Raw genomic sequence first — 21,200 nt, forward strand, 5'->3', positions numbered from 1 at the left:
GACGCTGCCGCGCGCATGCGCAGAGCTCACACTCACCTGTCTCACTTTAGCACTCTATTCATCCATCATCAATGGGAAACCGCACTATATTCCTTGTAAATAACTCACTTCACTGCGTGTCAAATGCCAAAGGGATCTGTCAGAACCAACGGACATGTCCGAAAGGTAGGAAAAGTTTTGATCTCCTAATATGAAGGGCATTTGCTATTTTATTTCTGAACACTATCTGGACCCGAAAGGAAAACCGTACTCATATGGCTTTTAATTTAGATTTGTCTGCTTTAATCGTCTTTGGAAGACTGCTTATATATACTTTTTTGCATAATTCATGGGAAATACTACTGAAATGAAGATTAATACTTAAATGAAGATCGAGGGCTAATTTATTCATGGACTAAAACAAATTATTATGATATTGTTACAGTTATAAGACATCATATAAACGATTACCGTTATAACTATTACATATTAATGTAATTACTTGGTAAGTAAAAACTGTGTGCATTTACAGGCAGCAGTTTCACAACACATAGCCTACTACATAATCAATAGCCATTAACTATTAGTTATAATAATTAGTTATAATAGCCATTGGTTAAGATGTGAGCACAAATTCTAAAATGTTCTGATATAATGTGCCTGTGTGCTCGGGTGTCGTGGGTGACTTTAATCCGGATCAGGGTGCAGAGTTCACGGTAATCTACACCAGAACCTCAGCCCAGCGGATGTAAGGACGCTCTCGTTACACACAGGCTGTGTCTCAAAACCTGCTGTGCGCCCTACATAGGCAGCACACTAGGGCAGCGTAGGTGCGTGCATTATATGGTAAACAACTTACATTTTTATAAACATATTAAATATTCATATAATATGATACATGCTCCCGATGGCCAAAACGCCTTCTAGATAGTCAGCTCACTAGGTTTTGAGACACAAACAAGGACTTGTCTCTATTTGTGCAAATGTATTGAAATTTGTTGGTTACACTTCATTATAAATTTACTAGTAGCTAGAAATATATTGAAACTTTTACTTCAGATTTGAATGTAAATGTTCTGTGATCTGATCCGTTAAGCATTAGGCCTCTGTAATGTTAGTTAATGGCTTCGGTCTCTCTCACTCTAGTTCCTCTGGAGTGAACACCAGCAGTGAAAGTTTTCCGAAGTCCCACTCGCACTACTCTGATTTAAGCGACACACACACTCCTGTGGAACTGACTCCAGACTCTGGCATTGTTGCCACTCCAGTAAGTCAGTTCAAACTCAGTATGATTGTGAAGCGTCATGTGTGGTTTGATTGACAGCTCATGTGTCAATACGAACACTGAATGCTGTCATTGTGTTTGTTCCATGAAGCTGCCGTCCAGTCGGTTCAGGTTTGCCTCGTGGCACTGGCTAGAGGAGCAAGATGTCAGCGGAGACCAGCTCGCCTGCCCCAGGGTCAGAGAGGGTAAGAGGTCATTCGGGGTCACCATTCTATTATATATATATATTTCTCAGTGTTACCATAATACAGTCAGTGGACACACATCAATGATGTCATCTGTCAGAACCAACGGACATGTCCGAAAGGTAGGAAAAGTTTTGATCTCCTAATATGAAGCGCATTTGCTGTTTTATTTCTGAACACTATCTGGACCCGAAAGGAAAATATGGCTTTTAATTTAGATTTGTCTGCTTTAATCGTCTTTGGAAGACTGCTTATATACTTTTTTGCATAATTCATGGGAAATACTACTGAAATGAAGATTAATAGCCTACTTAAATGAAGATCGAGGGCTAATTTATTCATGGACTAAAACAAATTATTATGATATTGTTACAGTTACAAGACATTATATAAACGATTACCGTTATAACTATTACATATTAATGTAATTACTTGGTAAGTAAAAAATGTGTGCATTTACAGGCAGCAGTTTCACAACACACTACATAATCAATAGCCATTAACAGCGTTAAGATGTGAGCACAAATTCTAAAATGTTCTGATATAATGTGCCTGTGTGCTCGGGTGTCGTGGGTGACTTTAATCCGGATCAGGGTGCAGAGTTCACGGTAATCTACACCAGAACCTCAGCCCAGCGGATGTAAGGACGCGCAGGCTCTCGTTACACACAGGCTGTGTCTCAAAACCTGCTGAGCGCCCTACATAGGCAGCACACTGGGGTAGCGTAGGTGCGTGCATTATATGGTAAACAACTTACATTTTTATAAACATATTACATTTTCATGTAATATGATACATGCTCCCGATGGCCAAAATGCCTTCTAGATAGTCAGCTCACTAGGTTTTGAGACACAAACAAGGACTTCTATTTGTGCAAATGTATTGAAATTTGTTGGTTACACGTCATTATAAATTTACTAGTAGCTAGAAATATATCAAAACTGATTAAAATACTTCAGATTTGAATGTAAATGTTCTGTGATCTGATCCGTTAAGCATTAGACCTCTGTAATGTTAGTTAATGGCTTCGGTCTCTCTCGCTCTAGTTCCTCTGGAGTGAACACCAGCAGTGAAAGTTTTCCGAAGTCTCACTCCCACTACTCTGAGTTAAGCGACCCACACACTCCTTTCTCTGTGGAACTAATAATATTTCACAATATTCCTGTTTTTACTGTATTTTTGAGGAAATAAATAAAGCCTTTGTGAGCATAAAAGCCTTTCAAAGACAAAAACATCTTACAGACCCTAGACTATCAAGATATCTATCTAGCAACCAGCTGGTTATCATCGTATTGCGTTTACGGTTCTGTCTCTGTGACCCCAGGTGCTGAACTTGTCTTATCAGGAACTAGGAGATCCGTACCAGCTGGAGAACTTCATGCGCATCCTGAGGAGACTGATCCGGGTGGAGCGTCTGCAGCTGGTGGATAACGCACTGAGAGATCTCAGCTCTGTCAGACTGCCAAGGTAGCAAACTAACCTCTACACTATAACAACTGACAGATGTTTTCATTTTAGTGCACAAGTGTCATTCTAAACGCTCCTGACACTGTAAGTGAGTTTTGATGGAGATCTGGGGACCATATAACACAAATTCCCTCTTGATCTTTACTTGGAGGCTGCCCTATTATATTGCATTGGTTGTTTTGTAACAGTATGTGTATGGCTGTGTAAAAATACATGTAGTGCATCTTTAGATGTGTGCTGTAATCTCATATGCTGAGTTTATTTTTCAGTACGAAGGAAACCGTTAATTATGTACCAGCATCAAACTCAGCTTTAAAGGTGACATATCATGAAAATCTGACTTTTCCAGGTTTTAAGTGCTATTATCAGGTCCCCGGTGCATCTACCAACCAAGGAAACGTGAAAAAGATTAACCCAGTAACTTTGTTTTGGGAAGCCTTTTTCTGCAAGCACACACACTCCTTTCTCTGTGGAACTGACTCCAGACTCTGGCATTGTTGCCACTCCAGTAAGTCAGTTCAAACTCAGTATGATTGTGAAGCGTCATGTGTGGTTTGATTGACAGCTCACTTGTCATTACGAACACTGAATGCTGTCATTGTGTTTGTTCCATGCAGCTGCCGTCCAGTCGGTTCAGGTTTGCCTCGTGGCACTGGCTAGAGGAGCATGATGTGCGTGGAGACCAGCTCGCCTACCCCAGGGTCAGAGAGGGTAAGAGGTCATTCGGGGTCACCATTCTACACCGCCCATTAATCTGTAAGTTTCCACCCACTGCGCTGTCATTTTGATTTCACAAGCGACAACGGTGTACCAGCTTCTAATGCCATGGCGATAGTTTGATGCAAAACATGCTAACTGTTCTGCCTTTGGCTGCACAGACGAGCACAGAACACTACTTAGAGATAAGACAGCAGTGGAATTATTGATTTATTTACTGTATATTGCTGCTGCCACACAGATCTAAAATAAACATGCAATTTATTTCCCAGCTGTTTACCTTCATAGACCAACTGTTTTTGTAACTCGTGTGTTTTTAATGTAAACTTGTGTGTGAATGAGAACTCAGTTTAGTACTCACATGCTGTGACAGCCGCTTTCTGTCCGTGTGCTTCGGATGTGTGCTCTCAGAAAACCGTATATCAGAAGTTTAAACTCATATTGTTTAAAACGCATGATTTCAGTGCGATAAACATGATTTGAGGAAGAAAGTTTTTGTATTTAATGTTTCTTCATTTTTATTGTGTACCTTTATTCACTCTATATTAATGTTTAAAAAAAATACATTTTTTTCTGCAAGGATGCATTAAAATTGATCAAAAGTGACAGTAAAGATACTCACAATGTTACCAATTTCAAATAAATGCTGTTATTTTGAACTTTCCATTCATCAAAGAATCCTGAAAAAAAGTTTCCGCACAAATATTAAGCAGCACAACATTTTCAACATTGATAATAATCAGAAATGTTTCTTGAGTAGCAAATCAGCATATTAGAATGATTTCTGAAGGGTCATGTGACACTGAAGACTGGAGTAATGATGCTGAAAATTCAGCTTTGATCACAGGAATAAAATACATTTTATTTTAGCAGGTCCGAGTTGTAATGGTGCAGCTCTATTCTGGAAAAGGGGGCGGGGAGCAGCAGCTCATTTGCATTTAAAGAAACAGGCACGAAAAACAGCGTGTTTCTGCTTCCTCTTAAAATAGGCGTTTTCAAAATGATATAATAAATGATCTGTGGGGTATTTTGAGCTGAAACTTCACAGACACATTCTGGGGACACCTGAGACTTATATTACATATTGTAAAAAGTGGCATAATATGCCTCCTTTGAAAATAGCCTTAAACACATTATTTTAATTGAATATAGATCTTACTGATAAAAGATTAAATTTGCTTTGCAAATTTTCTAATATTTTGTAATTCTGTGAAGTTTTGGGGAAAAATGTAAAATTGCAGGAAATGTTTTTTTTCTGGAAGTTTCTGGAATGTAGTGCGTTTTTTGGGGGAAACTAAATATGAAAAATACATTTTTCTTAGTAAATTAGGTGTTGCCATTCTAAACGAGACTTATAATTACAGTGGCTATTTGAACACTAGATAATTAGACATCTATCCTGCTTGCTTTACTGTTTTGTCATCTAGTGCAATGACATTCATACAATTTTAAGCATCACTTAATGTCCAAACACTTTTGGGACCAATGTATATGAAGTAGAACTTAGTGGCACATTACAATTGCTAACAGCATTTGAGAATGATTGAGAATGTGCATTTGTTATAGATGTAAAATCCTGAATCTTCACCGGAACAACTTGACATCCATTCGTCAGCTGCCAAAGGTTCCCGAGATCCAGCACTTGTGCCTGTCTGAAAACAGTATTTCCTCTCTGAGCGAACTGTCCCTGCTGAAGAGCACGCCCCTCCGATCTCTGACCCTCAAACGGAACCCCTGCCAGTTTCTGGAGGACTACCGCTCACGGTGAGAGAAATAGAGAGTTATACCCTTGTAAAAAAAAAAGAAGTATGTGTCAGCATGCTTTTAAAAAGAGTATTTTTTCATTTTTTGGGTGAAGTATCCCTTTAAGTATGTAAAGAAACAATCATGAAAGGGTTCTCTACATATACATAAGTGGCCTTTTATTTAATTAATATTATACTATATAAAAGTAGTTTTTTTTAATATACTTTTAAGATTTGAAGTGCCCTACAAGTGTACATTCAATTAAATTAAGTGCACTTTTTTTCACAAAGGTATATAGAACACCACTGACTTGTTGTCAAAAAAGCAGATTGATTAAAACTAATCAGCTAATTACAGCTTTTAATTAATCTAAAAAGCCATACTGTGTCTGTCTCCAAAATCACATTATGTCCCAAGTTAATAGCTATGCCAGAAGATAATATCATAATTTACTAAAAAAAGAGCTTACCAAAGATGTGATAGATCTTTCTAATTGTTTAAAGAGAGCCAAGAGAATAATTGAATGCACTTGTGTCTGTCTATCTAAGTCTAACCTTGAGATTTGTTTCCTCTGCAGTGTGTTCTCCTGTTTGCCAAAACTCCAAGTTCTGGATGGCATCCCAAAGCTACCGGAAGATTCCGTGCCTCTCTCTTCACCGGCAGCATCCACATTTTGTACCATTCTCTGATGTTGAAACCTGAAGCCAAGATCTGAATCGAGTGTATACTGTAACGTCAGAGTGAACCCAAAAGCTCAAAAAATGCACAAAACTACATTTATATGACTTAATAAAGATATTTTTGTACTTTTACTTCACATTTTCACATTTCATGAGCTCAAAATAAACCTGCATTTGACTTAAGCCAGCAGCAGCCAAGATATAAAAGAGAAAAGACTAAGTTCAAACTTGTCCTAAGGACTGTTTTGACAGACCAGTCCTTTCTTGGGTGGTATGGCTTGATGCCCGGCTGACATGGTGTGAAGAAGGAGCAGAGATTAAATCAGATACAGTCATGTGACACTGTTAGCGGCAGACAAAACTGATGATATCACATCACGCGTTGGTTGATGTTGAAAAGACATCCAATTGACATCAAAGTTGACGTAAAAAAAAAAGGTAAAATATGCTAATCAAACTGACGTCAAACATAATGGCCTACATATACATTTAACCAATTTCAGTGTGGGATTTACTTCCTATTGTCACCCAGTTACCACTGGAAGTAGTTGCCATCCAAACGGAATTTAAAATGTTACAGTATCTTGATCAAGTATTTGATGTCAAATTTATATCAAGGTGCCCACTGGATAGTATCGGCCAGTTGACCAAACCGGGCAACCTACTGTAGCCTATTATAGATTTACAAATAAAACTGCACAAAACCCTTCATAAATCTTTTAGATAATTTGCGTTTAGCTGACTGACGCATTGAGTGTTTTTTAAAAAGCAAGGTTGAAAGGGTCTTTTCATAATTCGCACACTGGCTATATAACCACCGCATATGTTCACGGCTTTATACACATTCAATAGTCATTCATGACCCGCCATTGCCCTGTGAAATTCAGCTCATCCTTTCAGCGGCGATCACTAATTCATATGCGCTTCAGTGTTTTGTTTTAATTTTGGTGTCAATTTCGGCACCGCTGAGCCCCGAGCTGAGGAAACTGTGCACGCGGGAAAGCGAAGAACAGAGAAACGACAGATCTGACCAAATTATACAGCTTATTACGTCTGTGAAGTGGCTTTGTTTGTCAGCAGACCCCTGCTTCCCTATAGAGAGCATTTGTTCCCCCAGCGTTTCCGAAAAGACTCTTTACAGCTGCATAATGCATATGCACATGTATAATATGCATATCTACATCTATATCCCATATATATATATATATATATATATATATATATATAGTACAAACACACACACACACTAATCAGGTCCATAACAGCAGAGGATACAGACAGCAGGCAGGCTACACAAAATACAACCAATTTTGTACTTTTTATGAAGAATGAGAAGCAGAAAACAGTTTTGATTGTCTTGTTTTACTGATTCATCCGAAGCTTTTGTTCTTCTGACTGACTGAAGAACTGCAGAGCTGCGGCCTGAGTCTACACATTCCCTCTCTGTCACTTACTGCAGCTTCTCATCAGCCTTCCAGGAACTGCAGGATGAAAGCAGTGTTATTTTGCTTTGGGTTTATTTTTACATTTATGTTAGACGAAGAGATTTTTCCTCTATGCTCAAGGTCACCAAACGTCAAAACATCAGTGCCCACCAGACTTTGTGCATGATTAAAAGAGGATGAGCATTAAATTCTTCACCAATTTTTATTCCGCTCACATTTCCATTACCAAGAAAACGGCACAAAAATATTTCTCAGAACAGTTATATTTGACTGGGGGGAATCTATACACATATAGATATTTATTTTAAATATAAAGTATTAAAGCTGAACACTTAACAGGAAAGCTGATTTAACCAATATCACATCAACTAATAAATCTAAAAATCCTATGCGTCCCGGAAAATAAAAAAGTGATAAAAGATTATTTCATTTTATATAACATATAAAAAAAACAAAGTAAATACAAGACAAAATAAATACAGTTTTTCAATATTGTAGTGATTTAGCATACATTCAGAAATCATTTTAAGCAAGTTTACTCGTCACATATTCAAATTCTACATGTGAATATTATGTCTCATTAATTCTCATTTCCAATGTGCCGTTAATTTCTCTGCTGTCTGTTGTTGTGTTAAAGACTAACAGTGACAATAAGACTTAGAGGACCAGGTCCAGTAGCACGTAGAATACTAGTACTAGTTTATACTAGAATAGTAGTTGGCAGGTCCAAAAAAAAAAAAGATAAAAATGTGTTTCCATAATGAAGACAATCGACAAAGTATAATATAATCTCTGTGAGGCACTTAGTGAAAAGCAGATGAAAATCAGTATTTAACTGAATGACTTTGGTTCCCGTCTAGGCAGCATATAATCCAATTATGGTAAATAAGCACATACAGTAACTTTTAAAAACTTCAGCTTTCGACAGCTACAGTTATCTGCTTGAATTACATGTAAACATTCCTGTTGACCCAAGCATCTTGCCAAACCCATCCTGCATTATTCATCGATAAGATGGATGAATTAACACCCCAAGTTTGGGTGGGGCCAGGTGAGGATTCAATGCTGATTGGTGACTGCTGCCAGTCCATCAGAATCGGTCTTAACTATTAAAATAAGGCTGTTTTATTTCAAAGACGGAATATATCTTGAATGTGGAGCACAACTGATCAAAAAAAGGCACTTGGCAAAACTTTCAGTGCAAGAGTTTCTGGTGGTTGAAATCTGTGCTTTCAGATTTGTCATCCAGTCGAAGAAATCAAACGCAAGATATAAGAGCATTTAAACAGAAGTTACTCACAAGAAATGACAGACAGATGTATAGTAAAGGCAGACAGCAGGGGGGTTGGTCTGTAAGTGGTTGGGCGTTTTGGCGCATCTCGGTTTCAGAGTCACACAGACCGGAAGTGAAACCGGTTTCCTATTCATCTGAACAACCCAACAGAACCATTTCCGGCACAATGTTTAAGAAGATGGGGTGGGAAACCCAATCCAAACAGGTGGCAGCGATTGGCTGTCCTTGCTTTCAATCATCTCACATTTCTGCCCTGCGATTGGGCGGTTTATCACCGTTGCCATCTTCCTCCTCCTCCTCTTCTTCTTCTTCATAGTTCTCCTCATTGGGATGTTGGGCGAGCTGATTATCCTGCTTCACCGCTACATCCTGATCTCTGGCCTCTTCCTGTACAGACAAACAAAAAGAAAATATTCAAACATGGTTGCTTGCTACTAACCACTTCAAATTTCTGTTTAATAGAAAAAAAAAAGTGATGGGGTTGGACCAACATGAGGGTGAGTAAATGATGACATATTTTTAATATTGGGTGACCTTTCCATTTAAAAGTGCACAGATGTGGATAAACATTCCCTGAATCTAAGAGATGAGGTGAAAAAGGAGGAGAGATGTTTAAAGTGAAGCTGGACTCATGGCAGTAACTGGACACTGTTGAGGATGCTGCAATCGATCTGACTCACCCAACTGTGGCGCTGCCAGCAGGCTACAGTTACTGCGGCAGCTTGTACAAAAGAATAAGTGAAAACGTACAGACGTAAGCACTACATAACTATCTGTGATACATTCCAGTGACCATAAAATCTTTGTCCTTGAACCAACAGCTTAACTTTTTCAGGTATATTATGTGCAAATTGAAATGTAGACTGAGTATGTGTGTTAGATCAATTTTTTTGACAAGAAACAAAAATTATTGCACATTTTTGATACTTAAAAATAAGTTGGTAATTTATGTCATTGTATGCAATCCTTTAAAAGACAGCTATGTATTTAATCTATTTAATATACATATACCACCGTTCAAAACTTTGGGGTTGTTAAGAATTTTTCATGTTTTAAAGTCTCTTATGCTCATCAAGGCTGCATTTATTTGCTCAAAATACAGTAAAAAAAGTATTATTGTGAAGTATTATTATAATAAAAATAAACCTTTTAGATTTGAATACATTTGTGTAAAATGTAATGTATTCCTGTGATGCAAAGCTGAATTTTCAATAGTCTTCATTGTCACATGATCCTTCAGAAATCATTCTAATATGCTGATTTGCTGCTCAAGAAACATTTTTTTTATCAGTGTTGAAAATCTTGTGATGCTTAATATTTGTGTGAAAATATATTTCTTTCAGGAATCTTTGATGAATTGAATGTTCACATTTTACAACTGGTAACACTGCGAATGTATTTACTGTCTCTTTTGATCATTTTAATGCATCCTTGCAGAAAAAAAAAAATCTTACTGACCTGAATAAAGGTACACAATCAAAAGGAAGAAATATTAAAACACAAAAACTTTCTTCCTCAAACATGCATAAACATTACTGGCAAACTTTAAGACCTTTACTGTCAAAGTGGGACATCTAGTACCCATTATAAATAAAATATTTATCCAGTTAAAAATATATACAATATAATCATGTATAATGTATATAATATGTGATGTAATCAATATAACTAGAGCATTATTAGGTTGTTAAAGTGTGCTTTTTTAGTGCAGTTGCTTTGCATTGTTGCAAGGTGTAAAACCTAACAGCACACCTCTTCTCAACAAGCCTCAAAATATAAATCTTCGCTAAAATCATTACCTAGTCTTGTGTATACTCCATATAGCTAAAGCTGCAAACTCAACTACTTGTTACAAATATGGTAGAACAATCACTTCTACAACAAAAGACTGCTGCCAACCGGAACCGGGAACACTTCCCATAACACCCGATGTACTCGTTATATCGTAAGAAGAATGGCATCTACGCTAACATCAGGCTGTTTCATTCTCATTCCAAGGTCAACGAGACGGCCATCGGGACAAAACCATGGGAACCAGACGAGTCCTCTGCACTATCTGAATTTTGTTGCAGCCTGGAATTAAACCACGCCATGCTGGTTTTGTCAGGCCAGAGGAGAACTGCCCCTCCGACTGAGCCTAGTTTCTCCCAAGGTTTTTTTTTCTCCATTTCTGTCACCGATGGAGTTTTGGATCCTTGCCACTGTCGCCTTTGGCTTGCTTAGTTGAGGACGCTTCATTTCTGGCAATATTGTCGACTTGATTGCACAGATACTATTGGAAAAGAGCTGAACTGGATGATGAGATCACTGAATCATCAATGAACTGACTTTAACTGAAAAATGTCCTCTTGCATTATTGACAAACTATTTTCCTGTTTGACTCTGTAAAGCTGCTTTGACACAATCTGTATTGTTTAAAGCGCTATACAAATAAAGGTGACTTGACTTCACTTGACTTTTGTACCTGTTCTCCATTCTCCTCATTATACGGGTCTCTCTCTTGCTCCCGCACTGCCTCACGCTTCTGATTATCTACCAGCTCATCCTGAGCCTGGAGAGAAAAAGCCATCACAGTTAGGGAACAAATAACAATTCTTATTTGTTTTAGGACTGTGTGTGCATTTGCACTTGCTATCCGACCTCATCATCTCCATCTTCCTGGTACTGTTCATCCAGAGCATCTTCCTGTTGGTCTGGGTTTCCAGCCATCTGCACAAAACACACAGTTGCATAATAACCCACAGATGTCAACAACAGGGAAATTCTCAAACTAAATCAATGTATACTCCTCCGAAGTCTGTTTTCTGATACCTTTTTATTTTTGTATATCTTCACCCACAGTCAAATCACAATATCGCTCCAAATGCATTTTAAACATGGTGCTAGAAACTTATCGTGTCGACTGGTTTGGAAACACCAGCTGCATATACTCTGTCACTTACCACCAGCTGTTCTTCGGCGGGCGGCTGGTGCCGATTCTCTACAGCCAGGTGCATGTCAGGGTGGCCAATGGGTGCCACCTCCTCCTCCTCTTCCTCATGGGGCTGATGCTGCTCGGCCTCCTCAAACTCATCCTCCCCCTGGTTGTTGGGGTCGTCCTCCGGATCAACTTCCGCTTCTACAGGTCGCTGTAAGATCGACATATTTATCATCATTACACACACTGTGTTAAAACAAATATATTTGAAAAATGATCAGTGTATGTATCAAGGTCCTTGAAAAGTTAGTTTATGCAGTTTATTCATTATAAAGTAAACCTAGCCCTGTTTATACTGGTGCATGTATATGTTTTTACAATAACATAAGGTAACACACCTCATCTTCATGATGAACTTGGTCTGCTTCCTCTTGCCTCGCTGCCTCATGGTGCACATTCACCTCTTCAAATGACAGAGTAATGGAAAAATATAATGCAAAGCTAATAAAACTGTACCAAACATTGAAGAAGTCACTTTTTTGAGTAAAAGTAGCACTGCTATGATGTAAAAGCACATCAGCGGTCACCTTTCTCCTCAGCTATCTGTGGCTCTTCTTCTCCCTGGACTATATCAGCATCCATGTTTTCATACTGTGCCTTTTTCCTGATAAATACAGAAAATAAAAGGATTTATAAAATAAACCATTAGAGTTTCCTGGCTTAGATCACTGTGAAAAGAACAGTAAAACACACGACCATTAATGCAGAAAGATGCTTGCTGGAACAGTTTTTTGCTGTTTTTGTTAAAAATAAAATAAATATTTATTTACTGATTTTCATTTATTATTATTCATTTGGATCAAAGATGAAAAGGAGGTTTCAAGCATCAAAACAAAAAAAAATTAATACAGCTTTAATTTTTTTTCCGTACACTAGAACATGTTCTGTTTGGTTTTATTTTTTTCTGAGCAAAAAATAATAACTATCATACATTTCTCCCATGATTTACAGAAGACTCCCACTAAAATGACATTCAGTGTAGTTCATATAGAACAAGAATCATTAGATGACATTAAAAGTCTCTATTTAAGGATCACAGTGCAGCCCCCAAAAACTGATTAACTGTAATTATATATATTTTCCAATCTTTGGTACTATCCTTCAAACCACTAGGTTTTACCCAGAATGATTTCTGAAGGATCATGTGACACTGAAGACTGGAGTAATGATGCTGAAAATTCAGCTTTGATCACAGGAATAAATTACATTTAAAAATCTATTAAAACAGATATTTTAAATGATAGTAATATCAAATATCATAATAAATGCAGTTTTGGTGAGATTAAGAGACTTAAACCATTACAAAATCTTTCAGACCCCAAACTTTTGAACGGTGATGTAGGCATGCTAGTTTATTGGTAACCTGTCTAACACAGAGGTGCCCATACTTTCTACTACAAAGAGCCAAAACTCAAAAAATCAAACATGATTGAGGACTGTTGGCCAAAAGTTCATGTTACATTATATTAAAATCTACTTATATGCTCTATTTCAATGTAAAAAAAAAAAAAAATCCCCTATAAATGTGAATAATAATAATAATAATAATAATAATAATAATAATAATATATAATTTAAAAAAAAACTTTACGATAAAAAGCTTTAAACTAGAAATATTGCCTTGGCAGTTAATAAAAAAAAATCTAAAATTACTCACCTTTTGAGATTTGGCCAAATCATCACAGAACAACTTTGGTCCGTGGGCCCTGGTTTGCAGGGGCGTGTCTACGTGGTGGCCAGGGGTGGCACCGGCCCCCCCTGAAATTTGGCTGGCCACCCCCCGTGCCCCCCCACCCGGTGGACCAGATGTCTTGCGATAGGCTCGCGTGAGGACGAATCTCTTCACTCTCACTTGTTTAGTGAGTGTACACGATGTATTATAACATACATCGTTCCGCAAACACAACCTCCTCCACCACCCACCCACCCTCTTTTGAGCCAGTGCCCCCGACTGGCCCCCCCATTTAAAATGCTCTAGACATGCCCCTGCTGGTTTGGGCATCTCTGGTCTAATGTTTGTGTTCGGAAGAGTTCTGACCTCATGACCGTGATGTTGCTCCCTCTCCAGTGCGTTTTCATCTGGTTGGTTGGCCTGTGGCTCCTCCTCCTCCGCTTCAATATGCGCCACATCAAACTCCTCCTCCAGTTTCTGTGGCAGCCCCGCCTGCTCCATCTCCTCCTCTGCCAGCTCTCTCCTCCTCTCCTCAGCTCCTCCCATTTCTCCATCCTCCTCTCTGTGCTGCGACTGAGGCTTCTGAACCTCGTCATGTTTCTCCGCCTGACGAGATCCACATGAGACAGATCTCAGTGCCATGAGTGGTTTGAAAAAAAGAAAAGGAAAAAATAATTTTGAATGTATGATGGGTAAACAGCTTCAATACCTCTGGCTGAGCGTCTTGGGGTTGATGGGGCTCCTCTGCGTTCCTGTTCTGGACCGGCTGGACCAGCTGAGCAGATTTATGTCTCAAACTGGGCATTTTATTGAGCGTTTCCTTCAGCTGTTTATATTCATCCACCTGAACCTGGAACACATCGAGACCAACCACATTAGTACAATATAACACATTAGAATTATGGCTTTATATACACTGGTGAAATGTTTGGTGGTTAGCTGAAAAAGGCCACAAAACAGAGCAAGCTGAAATCAAGAACCTGACATAAGGCAGAAGAGAAAGAGAGATTAAAGACCATTATCAGTGAAAAACACCAAGAACAGAATGAAAGCCAGCGCAATCTAACTAAATAATTACTTGAATAATTCATTGAGAACTAAAAGCAAACTGTATTTAACTGACAAAACTAGAAAACTACATTCAATTTATTTACATATCTAATCATTTAATATTTATATTAACATTTAAAATAATGTTTTAAAATAAATGTGTTCAAAAGTATATTTTTAGAACTTATAACGAACTTTAATTTAAAACAAATACTAGAAAACGACATGGTTTTAATTTTAATTTAACATTTAATAAATATTTAATCATTTAATTTTTATACAACAGTGGGTTAAAAAGCATATAACTTAAAGTTAAAGCAAAATTTATTTAATTGAACAAATACTACAAAACCACATGTTTTTTAATTTATTGAATGTATTTATTTCATATTTATGTTCAAAAGCATTTTATTTAGAACTTAAAGCAAAATGTATTTAATTAAAACAAAAAAACTACCTGATTTTCATTTTACTTATATATATATATATATATATATATATTTCTAATATATTTTTTTTTTATAATAGTGTGTTTCAAAATTGCACCTATTCAAATTGCAAAATTTGAATAGGTGCAAAAACAAATTAGAGGGAAGAACTACACAGGAAAAATTTGGGTCTGTTATTCGAACAGTGCTAATGTATGATGTCAAAACATCATTCTTTTAAACCATACTAATGTTTTATCATCCTCAATTCATACGCAATCCTAACCTAACCTTTTTTTCTCCCACTTCTCCTTCACTAGGGTACCTGTTTTACTTTTCTGGTTGAATGGCAAGTGCTGGAAGCATATGGAAGGAAAATAACACTCGGAGTGTGTGGGTTTGAAAAGAGAACAAGTGCAAACACACACACACACACGCTAAACCCACTGCCTCCCAGCATCCTTCCCTATCATCCTGAGAAAGCAGATAGTGACAGTCCTAATTAACGAGCATCTGTACATCTGCTTTCACAAAGCCGCAGAGACAGAGTGAGTAAACAGGAAGTACAGCATGTATGGCTTATCAGAGTCATGCACATTGTTGCATATTAAACCAGGGCAAGAAGTTCTGTAGAGCAAGTGAAAGAAAGAGAGAGTGTGCAAGAGATCATTATGGCCTTGTGGAATGCGACTGGACTTGAAATGCAGGCTTAGGCCTGTTTGACACAGCTCACGCAAACGGCGCTGCAGTCTAACAGCATCAGCAGGATCAGGTGCGGCTTTCACACTGACAGCATTTTTGCTGCATAATTGATATGCAGTGCTATGCAGAAAATAAAATAATTTCTGGGTTAACATATGAGCTCTGCATCAAAACCTAGTGAGTTGACTTGCTGCCTATCCTAAATGCCAAGGAACCTCATAGACGAAGCCATACAAATAACATTTCTCAAGCAAATAGCAAAGGAAATGCATCTTAATTGTTGCAACTTACAGTAAATGCCAATAGAGTTTTGTTTATGTTGTTAAGCATGAAAATACACAGCACACACAAATATTGTGTAAAGGAATGAATAAATGAATAAAATAAATAAAAATACATACATACATACATGCATACATACATAAAGTAATATAATTTAATTACACAAAAAAAAAAATCAATGCTTTTTGGTATTAAATGAAATAATTTTGACATTTCTTACACTTTGTCCACTATCTTGAATTTACATTTTCACTGTCATATTTATTTATTTATTGGTGTTTTTGGATAGGGACGGTACAAAATCATGACTCCAGCAAAAAAACAAACAAAAAAAATTATATATATATATTTATATGCATTGTAGATGAAGAGTATAGCATATGATCATTTGCATCTCATATTTATTACATTAATATAATTAGTTCCTTGTACAGAAAACAACTTTTCTTTGAAAAGTTAATTATAAAATAAACTGAGGTATTATAGTCAACTAAAACTAAAACATCAAAAAAAGCAGTTTTGTAATAAATATTTAATTACATAATACTATAAAATAAATAAACAAACAAAATAAAAATATTAAATGAAATAAAATAAATAAACAGCTTTTTATTTTAGCTAGTTGGAAAGGCAGCATTTCTCATTTTAACTTGATTGAACATTTTAACATTTAACTTGATATACTAAAATAACAACTAAAACTGAAATAAAAATTTATATATATATATATATACTACTAAAATGACAACAACACAAATTAACAAAATGAATAAAACATTAACTAAATTTAAAATGAAAACTGAAAAAAAATGATATTAATAAAAAAATATTTCTTAAATCTACAATTGTATCTTAATGATACTAAAATAACATGAATAAAATTATTTTGTTAAAATAATAACAAAATTATTTTGTGTATGTTTGTACAAAAAATACAATATTTCACATTTGCTGAGCTTCTGTGATAATTAAATTTCACCATACAAAGTATGCAAATAATTTTATTTTTATTAAACACATAGTATGTATACTTGACTAGCATACGTGTATAACCGGGGGCAACTATAACAGTAATTATTAAAGTACAAAATATTGCAAAAGATCATGCTGATAAGTAGGTTTACAGCTCATGTTCACCATATTTTCTGCTAAGTTTAGCAAATAATTATATTGTGCAGCAAAAATAGGGTCAGTCCTGAAATGCTGCTTTCAGCTACAAATCTGATACACAGCGTTGCTTTGCTTACACACACAGACACAGTGTGACTACTGGAACCTGCTAATATGGCTGCAGAAATAAATACATGCCATTTGCAAGCTGCTTACATGAGCTATGTGAAACTAGACTTGTATTTCCCACAGGATATGCTCTGCTCAGTGTTTGATCGGTCAGTAGGATGCATGCACAGCAAACACACACTCCTGCACCTGCTTAAAGCACATACACACACACACACACACACACCCTGACCTGGGCTGCAGCCAGCGCACTCTTGTGGTCCTCCAGGGTCAACACAAGCTGGTCGTGGGTAGATTTTAAGTTCTTGTGCTGTTGCTACAAAAAGGACCATCACAGGCAACACAGATACAAGCTTTTAGGACAACCACACTGAATGCAAGTATGGATAGTGCAACTGAAGTGCAACAAGATGGATCAAGAAACCAAGGATCATGGCTAAATATAAGTTCTAATTGGGTGAATTTCATGCTAAATTTTCTAAACATTTGCGGCTAATTTCACCCAAAAATCAAAAGAAAAATATATGCATGTATATATTTTGCATAAAGAAAAAAAGTCGGATTTTTAATTTTTGCAATGTGAAATTATTTCATAATCATAACAATTAGGCACAATTCCTCCCTAATTTGTAATGTTTTAAAATAATCAAATATTATTTAAATTGTAATTGTAATAATTGTACATTTTAAATTATAAGCACAGTAACAAATACATCATTGTAACATCTGCTGTGCTGAATTAATTAAAAATATTTAAAAAAAATAAATATATTTATTTATTTTACATTATATTTATATAAAAAACACTTTAATTAAATATACAGTAATAAAGAAATAAAACTATGTACTTTTATATCGACATGCTTTGAATGTGCATTTTATTGACATCAAAAATTAAAAAATACTAATAGTCTTCTAAAAGAATTCAGTGTCTTCATGCAAACTATATTTTCTAACTTTCATTTATGTATTTATTTATTCATTCATTCATTCATTCATTCTCTTTATTTTATTTAATTTGTATTTATTTTTGGTGAATTTTAGGGCTGCCATAATAGACATATCTTGACTTTACAAGATTCACCCATTCATCTGTGGCAAAAGGTACCACTAACAATGGCTTAATTATACTAATAACCATAACACATATTTTGTACTATTGCTCTAAAAAGATGGAGCTTTTACTTTAGAGCTGAAGCATTGTGCTAGTATAAAACAAAACCCATAGTGCTTTTGCATTACCCTGGTGTCCTGGAGATGCACATAGACTTCCTGATGAGCTTTTCTCAGCTGCTTGTTCTCCTCACGTAGGTTCAATATATTTTCTGGAGAAGAAAAGAGAAAAAGAGAGTCAGCTGAAATGACCACAGCTTGTAATTCCACCATACAGACTCCAGGCGGTTTGAAAAATGACTATGGGATGCACAGGTCCAAATAAATGTTCACATTCCTTGCCTGTGCAAAACACACCACCATGAGTCTTTTAGTTGACGGATGCAAGGGTGTTGCTATGTGACTGCTAAGAGAAAGATGGTGAGAATGTAATACCTTTGAACTTAGAAATCTCCGACTCTTTAGTCTGATGAAGCTGGTCGAGTCTCTGTTTATGTTCATCTAATGCCTTGTTGTGTTCATCTTCTTGCAGCTGATGTTGCTCTTGTAGCTCATAATACTGCTTTTTTAGTTCGTCGTGCTGGTTCTGATGGTAAACACACACACACACACACACACACACACACACAACAGTGAATTATTTGTGTTTGCTGTGGGAAGAAAAGACATGCATATTTTACAGTACATCACAAACATCATTTTTGAAAACAAGCATGTAGATGTGTTTTTCCCACTGACCTTCAAAATCTGATGCTGGGAGTGCAGAGAATTAAACCTGACGCTGGAATCTTGCTGTAAACAAACAAATACAAACAGACTTTGTCATTTTGTATGCATGGCATCATTGCGCATCTAAATGCCATGCCAGAGAGCCACAGGCCATGATATTCGAGAAACATATGAGTCATTCTCATACAAACAACCAGATGAGCATTTTACTGCAGTGCAAAGCTTCTCCTGCATTTCACAATTCAAGTTTTTACTCAATGTAAATCATCCTTTATGCCGTAGATCTCAAAACAACATACCTTTTCTTGGTTGAGAGACTGCTGAGCCTCTATTTTATACCCAAGATAATCTGTGAGGAAAAAGCAAAAACAAGTATTACAGCTGAGACAAATGCAATATTGTTTATGCTATCGCATGTTATTTTATTCCTACTGCAATGACAGTCATGCATTTTCAGTTTAGCATAAAAGTGTCCAAATGCTCTTAGGATCTTATTAACTTGACACTTGGCATAACATAGCGGCTTTGGGCTGCACCAGTTTATACATAATGCAAGCTACAGGATGTCATTACACTTCATAATTTCCTCTTCATCTATTAGTCACTGATGTTGTCATATATTATAAACAAACTTGCCGTCTTTGGATTTTTTATGCTCCAGACGCTCCTTCTGAAGAGACTTCTCCAACCTGGAGCGATGCTCGTACACAACTGAGAGGAAGAAAGAGAGAAAAATAGATTTGGTTTTGGTATACTGACATCCAGCCAGACTTCAGAGTAAAAGTGCATCCTTAGAGATTCAAAGAGGCAGCTTTTTAGCAACACTGTACTGTGTTTTAATGTGTTTTAAGGCTTGGTAACCTCTCTCTGAGAAGTTGAATCTCTAAACTCATCCCCTCTAAATCAGCGCAGCTACAGCCATCAAAGCACTGGTTATGTAACACTCATTCACCACCTTCAACAATAGCAGCACTTTATTATAACTGAAAGTCCTGTGCTTTTTTTTTTTTTTTTTTTTGAGTGCAATAAATGTTTTGGTTGAAAAAATGAGAATAGTGATCTCAATTCCCATGGAGAAAAATTGTGATTCACATTTTAGCAAGAATCATGCAGCCCTAAACCCCACGTCAACCAGAAGCTTTTGCAGAACCACAGTCAGAAAGTAAAGTGAGCTGAGCTATTTTTGAAGATTTTTCCCACTGTGTTTCCCACTGACCCGTTGAGTGCCACATCCGACCCTCTTAATTTCTCACTAATGGCATCAGAATGAAAGGTTACCCCTGCTGCTCTCAGAGTGCACTGACTTTTTATCCGTAACATGAGCTGTGAATGTGCACAGCAGCCCTCCTTCAAAATCTGAAATGCCACAGGAAATTAAGCCTGACTGAGCTTTCCCTCCCCATATTTGTGTTTGTCCAGCAGTGTAGGTTGTTTCTTGAACTACACTATTACAGTGAAGACATGGTCTGCGTCCTCTGACCCCTTGCGTCTGGTCTTGTATCCTCCCATTACAATCATCATTACATTACTGACACATCAAGTACTGATTATACTGATTATAAAGAGGCTGTGTGCAGTGATTATGACTCGAAGGCAGTAATCACAGTTGACTCTCAAACACAGTCTCCACATAAGACCTCCTAGTGGTACAATAAAATCATTTGTGCAATGGACAGCACATATGCTCAGGACATAAGAGACCTGTTAGGTTAAAGATCTCACGTCCCAAAGCCCATATAATAAAAATCTATAAAACTTTCAATACTTTTTTTTAATATATTTATTTCTTAAAATATAAAATAAGTATTAAAACTTACTGTTATAAATGATTATGCATAATTTAGCATAATGAATTCTATAATAATTACACATCTATATTATAAAAGTCTTTATAGCAGGAAAATAAACAAATAAAAATAAAACAAACTTTTATTTAATATTTACATTTTTGTTTAAGAAATATAAAAAAAGTTTAATAACTATTATTCATGTTGATCACATGTTGTTGTCAAGACAAATATGAAAATAATAATAATAATAATTCATTACATTTATATAGCGCTTTTCTAGGCACTCAAAGCGCTTTACATTGTCAGGGGGTATCTCCTCATCCACCACCAGTGTGCAGCATCCACCTGGATGATGCGACGGCAGCCATAGTGCGCCAGAACGCCCACCACACACCAGCTTATTGGTGGAGAGGAGACAGA

At 36.6% G+C, this 21,200-nt stretch overlaps 2 protein-coding genes across 2 annotated transcripts in view; one reads left to right on the forward strand and one right to left on the reverse strand.

The window, feature by feature from the left end:
- LOC107736016 (uncharacterized) lies at positions 1 to 6,122 on the forward strand. The gene is made up of 6 exons (XM_016547536.1): positions 1 to 165; positions 1,126 to 1,246; positions 1,356 to 1,439; positions 2,774 to 2,916; positions 5,200 to 5,397; positions 5,957 to 6,122. Exons 1-6 carry the CDS (start codon positions 155 to 157, stop codon positions 6,066 to 6,068), a joined length of 669 nt encoding a protein of 222 aa, XP_016403022.1. The 5' UTR covers positions 1 to 154; the 3' UTR covers positions 6,069 to 6,122.
- A 1,667-nt stretch (positions 6,123 to 7,789) lies between these two features.
- golim4a (golgi integral membrane protein 4a) overlaps positions 7,790 to 21,200 on the reverse strand; it is a 15,807-nt gene continuing 2,396 nt past the window's right edge. Inside the window, exons 2-15 of the mRNA XM_016547544.1 lie at positions 19,627 to 19,701; positions 19,290 to 19,339; positions 19,000 to 19,053; positions 18,697 to 18,847; positions 18,391 to 18,473; positions 17,381 to 17,464; positions 14,157 to 14,297; positions 13,692 to 14,053; positions 12,303 to 12,379; positions 12,114 to 12,178; positions 11,741 to 11,926; positions 11,439 to 11,507; positions 11,263 to 11,349; positions 7,790 to 9,185 (exon numbers count right to left, since the gene is read on the reverse strand). Coding sequence (XP_016403030.1) covers positions 9,039 to 9,185; positions 11,263 to 11,349; positions 11,439 to 11,507; positions 11,741 to 11,926; positions 12,114 to 12,178; positions 12,303 to 12,379; positions 13,692 to 14,053; positions 14,157 to 14,297; positions 17,381 to 17,464; positions 18,391 to 18,473; positions 18,697 to 18,847; positions 19,000 to 19,053; positions 19,290 to 19,339; positions 19,627 to 19,701 — 1,631 coding nt within the window. The 3' untranslated portion in view covers positions 7,790 to 9,038. The remainder of the gene's footprint in view (positions 9,186 to 11,262; positions 11,350 to 11,438; positions 11,508 to 11,740; positions 11,927 to 12,113; positions 12,179 to 12,302; positions 12,380 to 13,691; positions 14,054 to 14,156; positions 14,298 to 17,380; positions 17,465 to 18,390; positions 18,474 to 18,696; positions 18,848 to 18,999; positions 19,054 to 19,289; positions 19,340 to 19,626; positions 19,702 to 21,200) is intronic.

The sequence above is a fragment of the Sinocyclocheilus rhinocerous genome, unplaced genomic scaffold (assembly GCF_001515625.1).
Source record: "Sinocyclocheilus rhinocerous isolate Xijiao unplaced genomic scaffold, SAMN03320098_v1.1 scaffold942, whole genome shotgun sequence".
In the NCBI taxonomy this organism is placed as follows: domain Eukaryota; kingdom Metazoa; phylum Chordata; class Actinopteri; order Cypriniformes; family Cyprinidae; genus Sinocyclocheilus; species Sinocyclocheilus rhinocerous.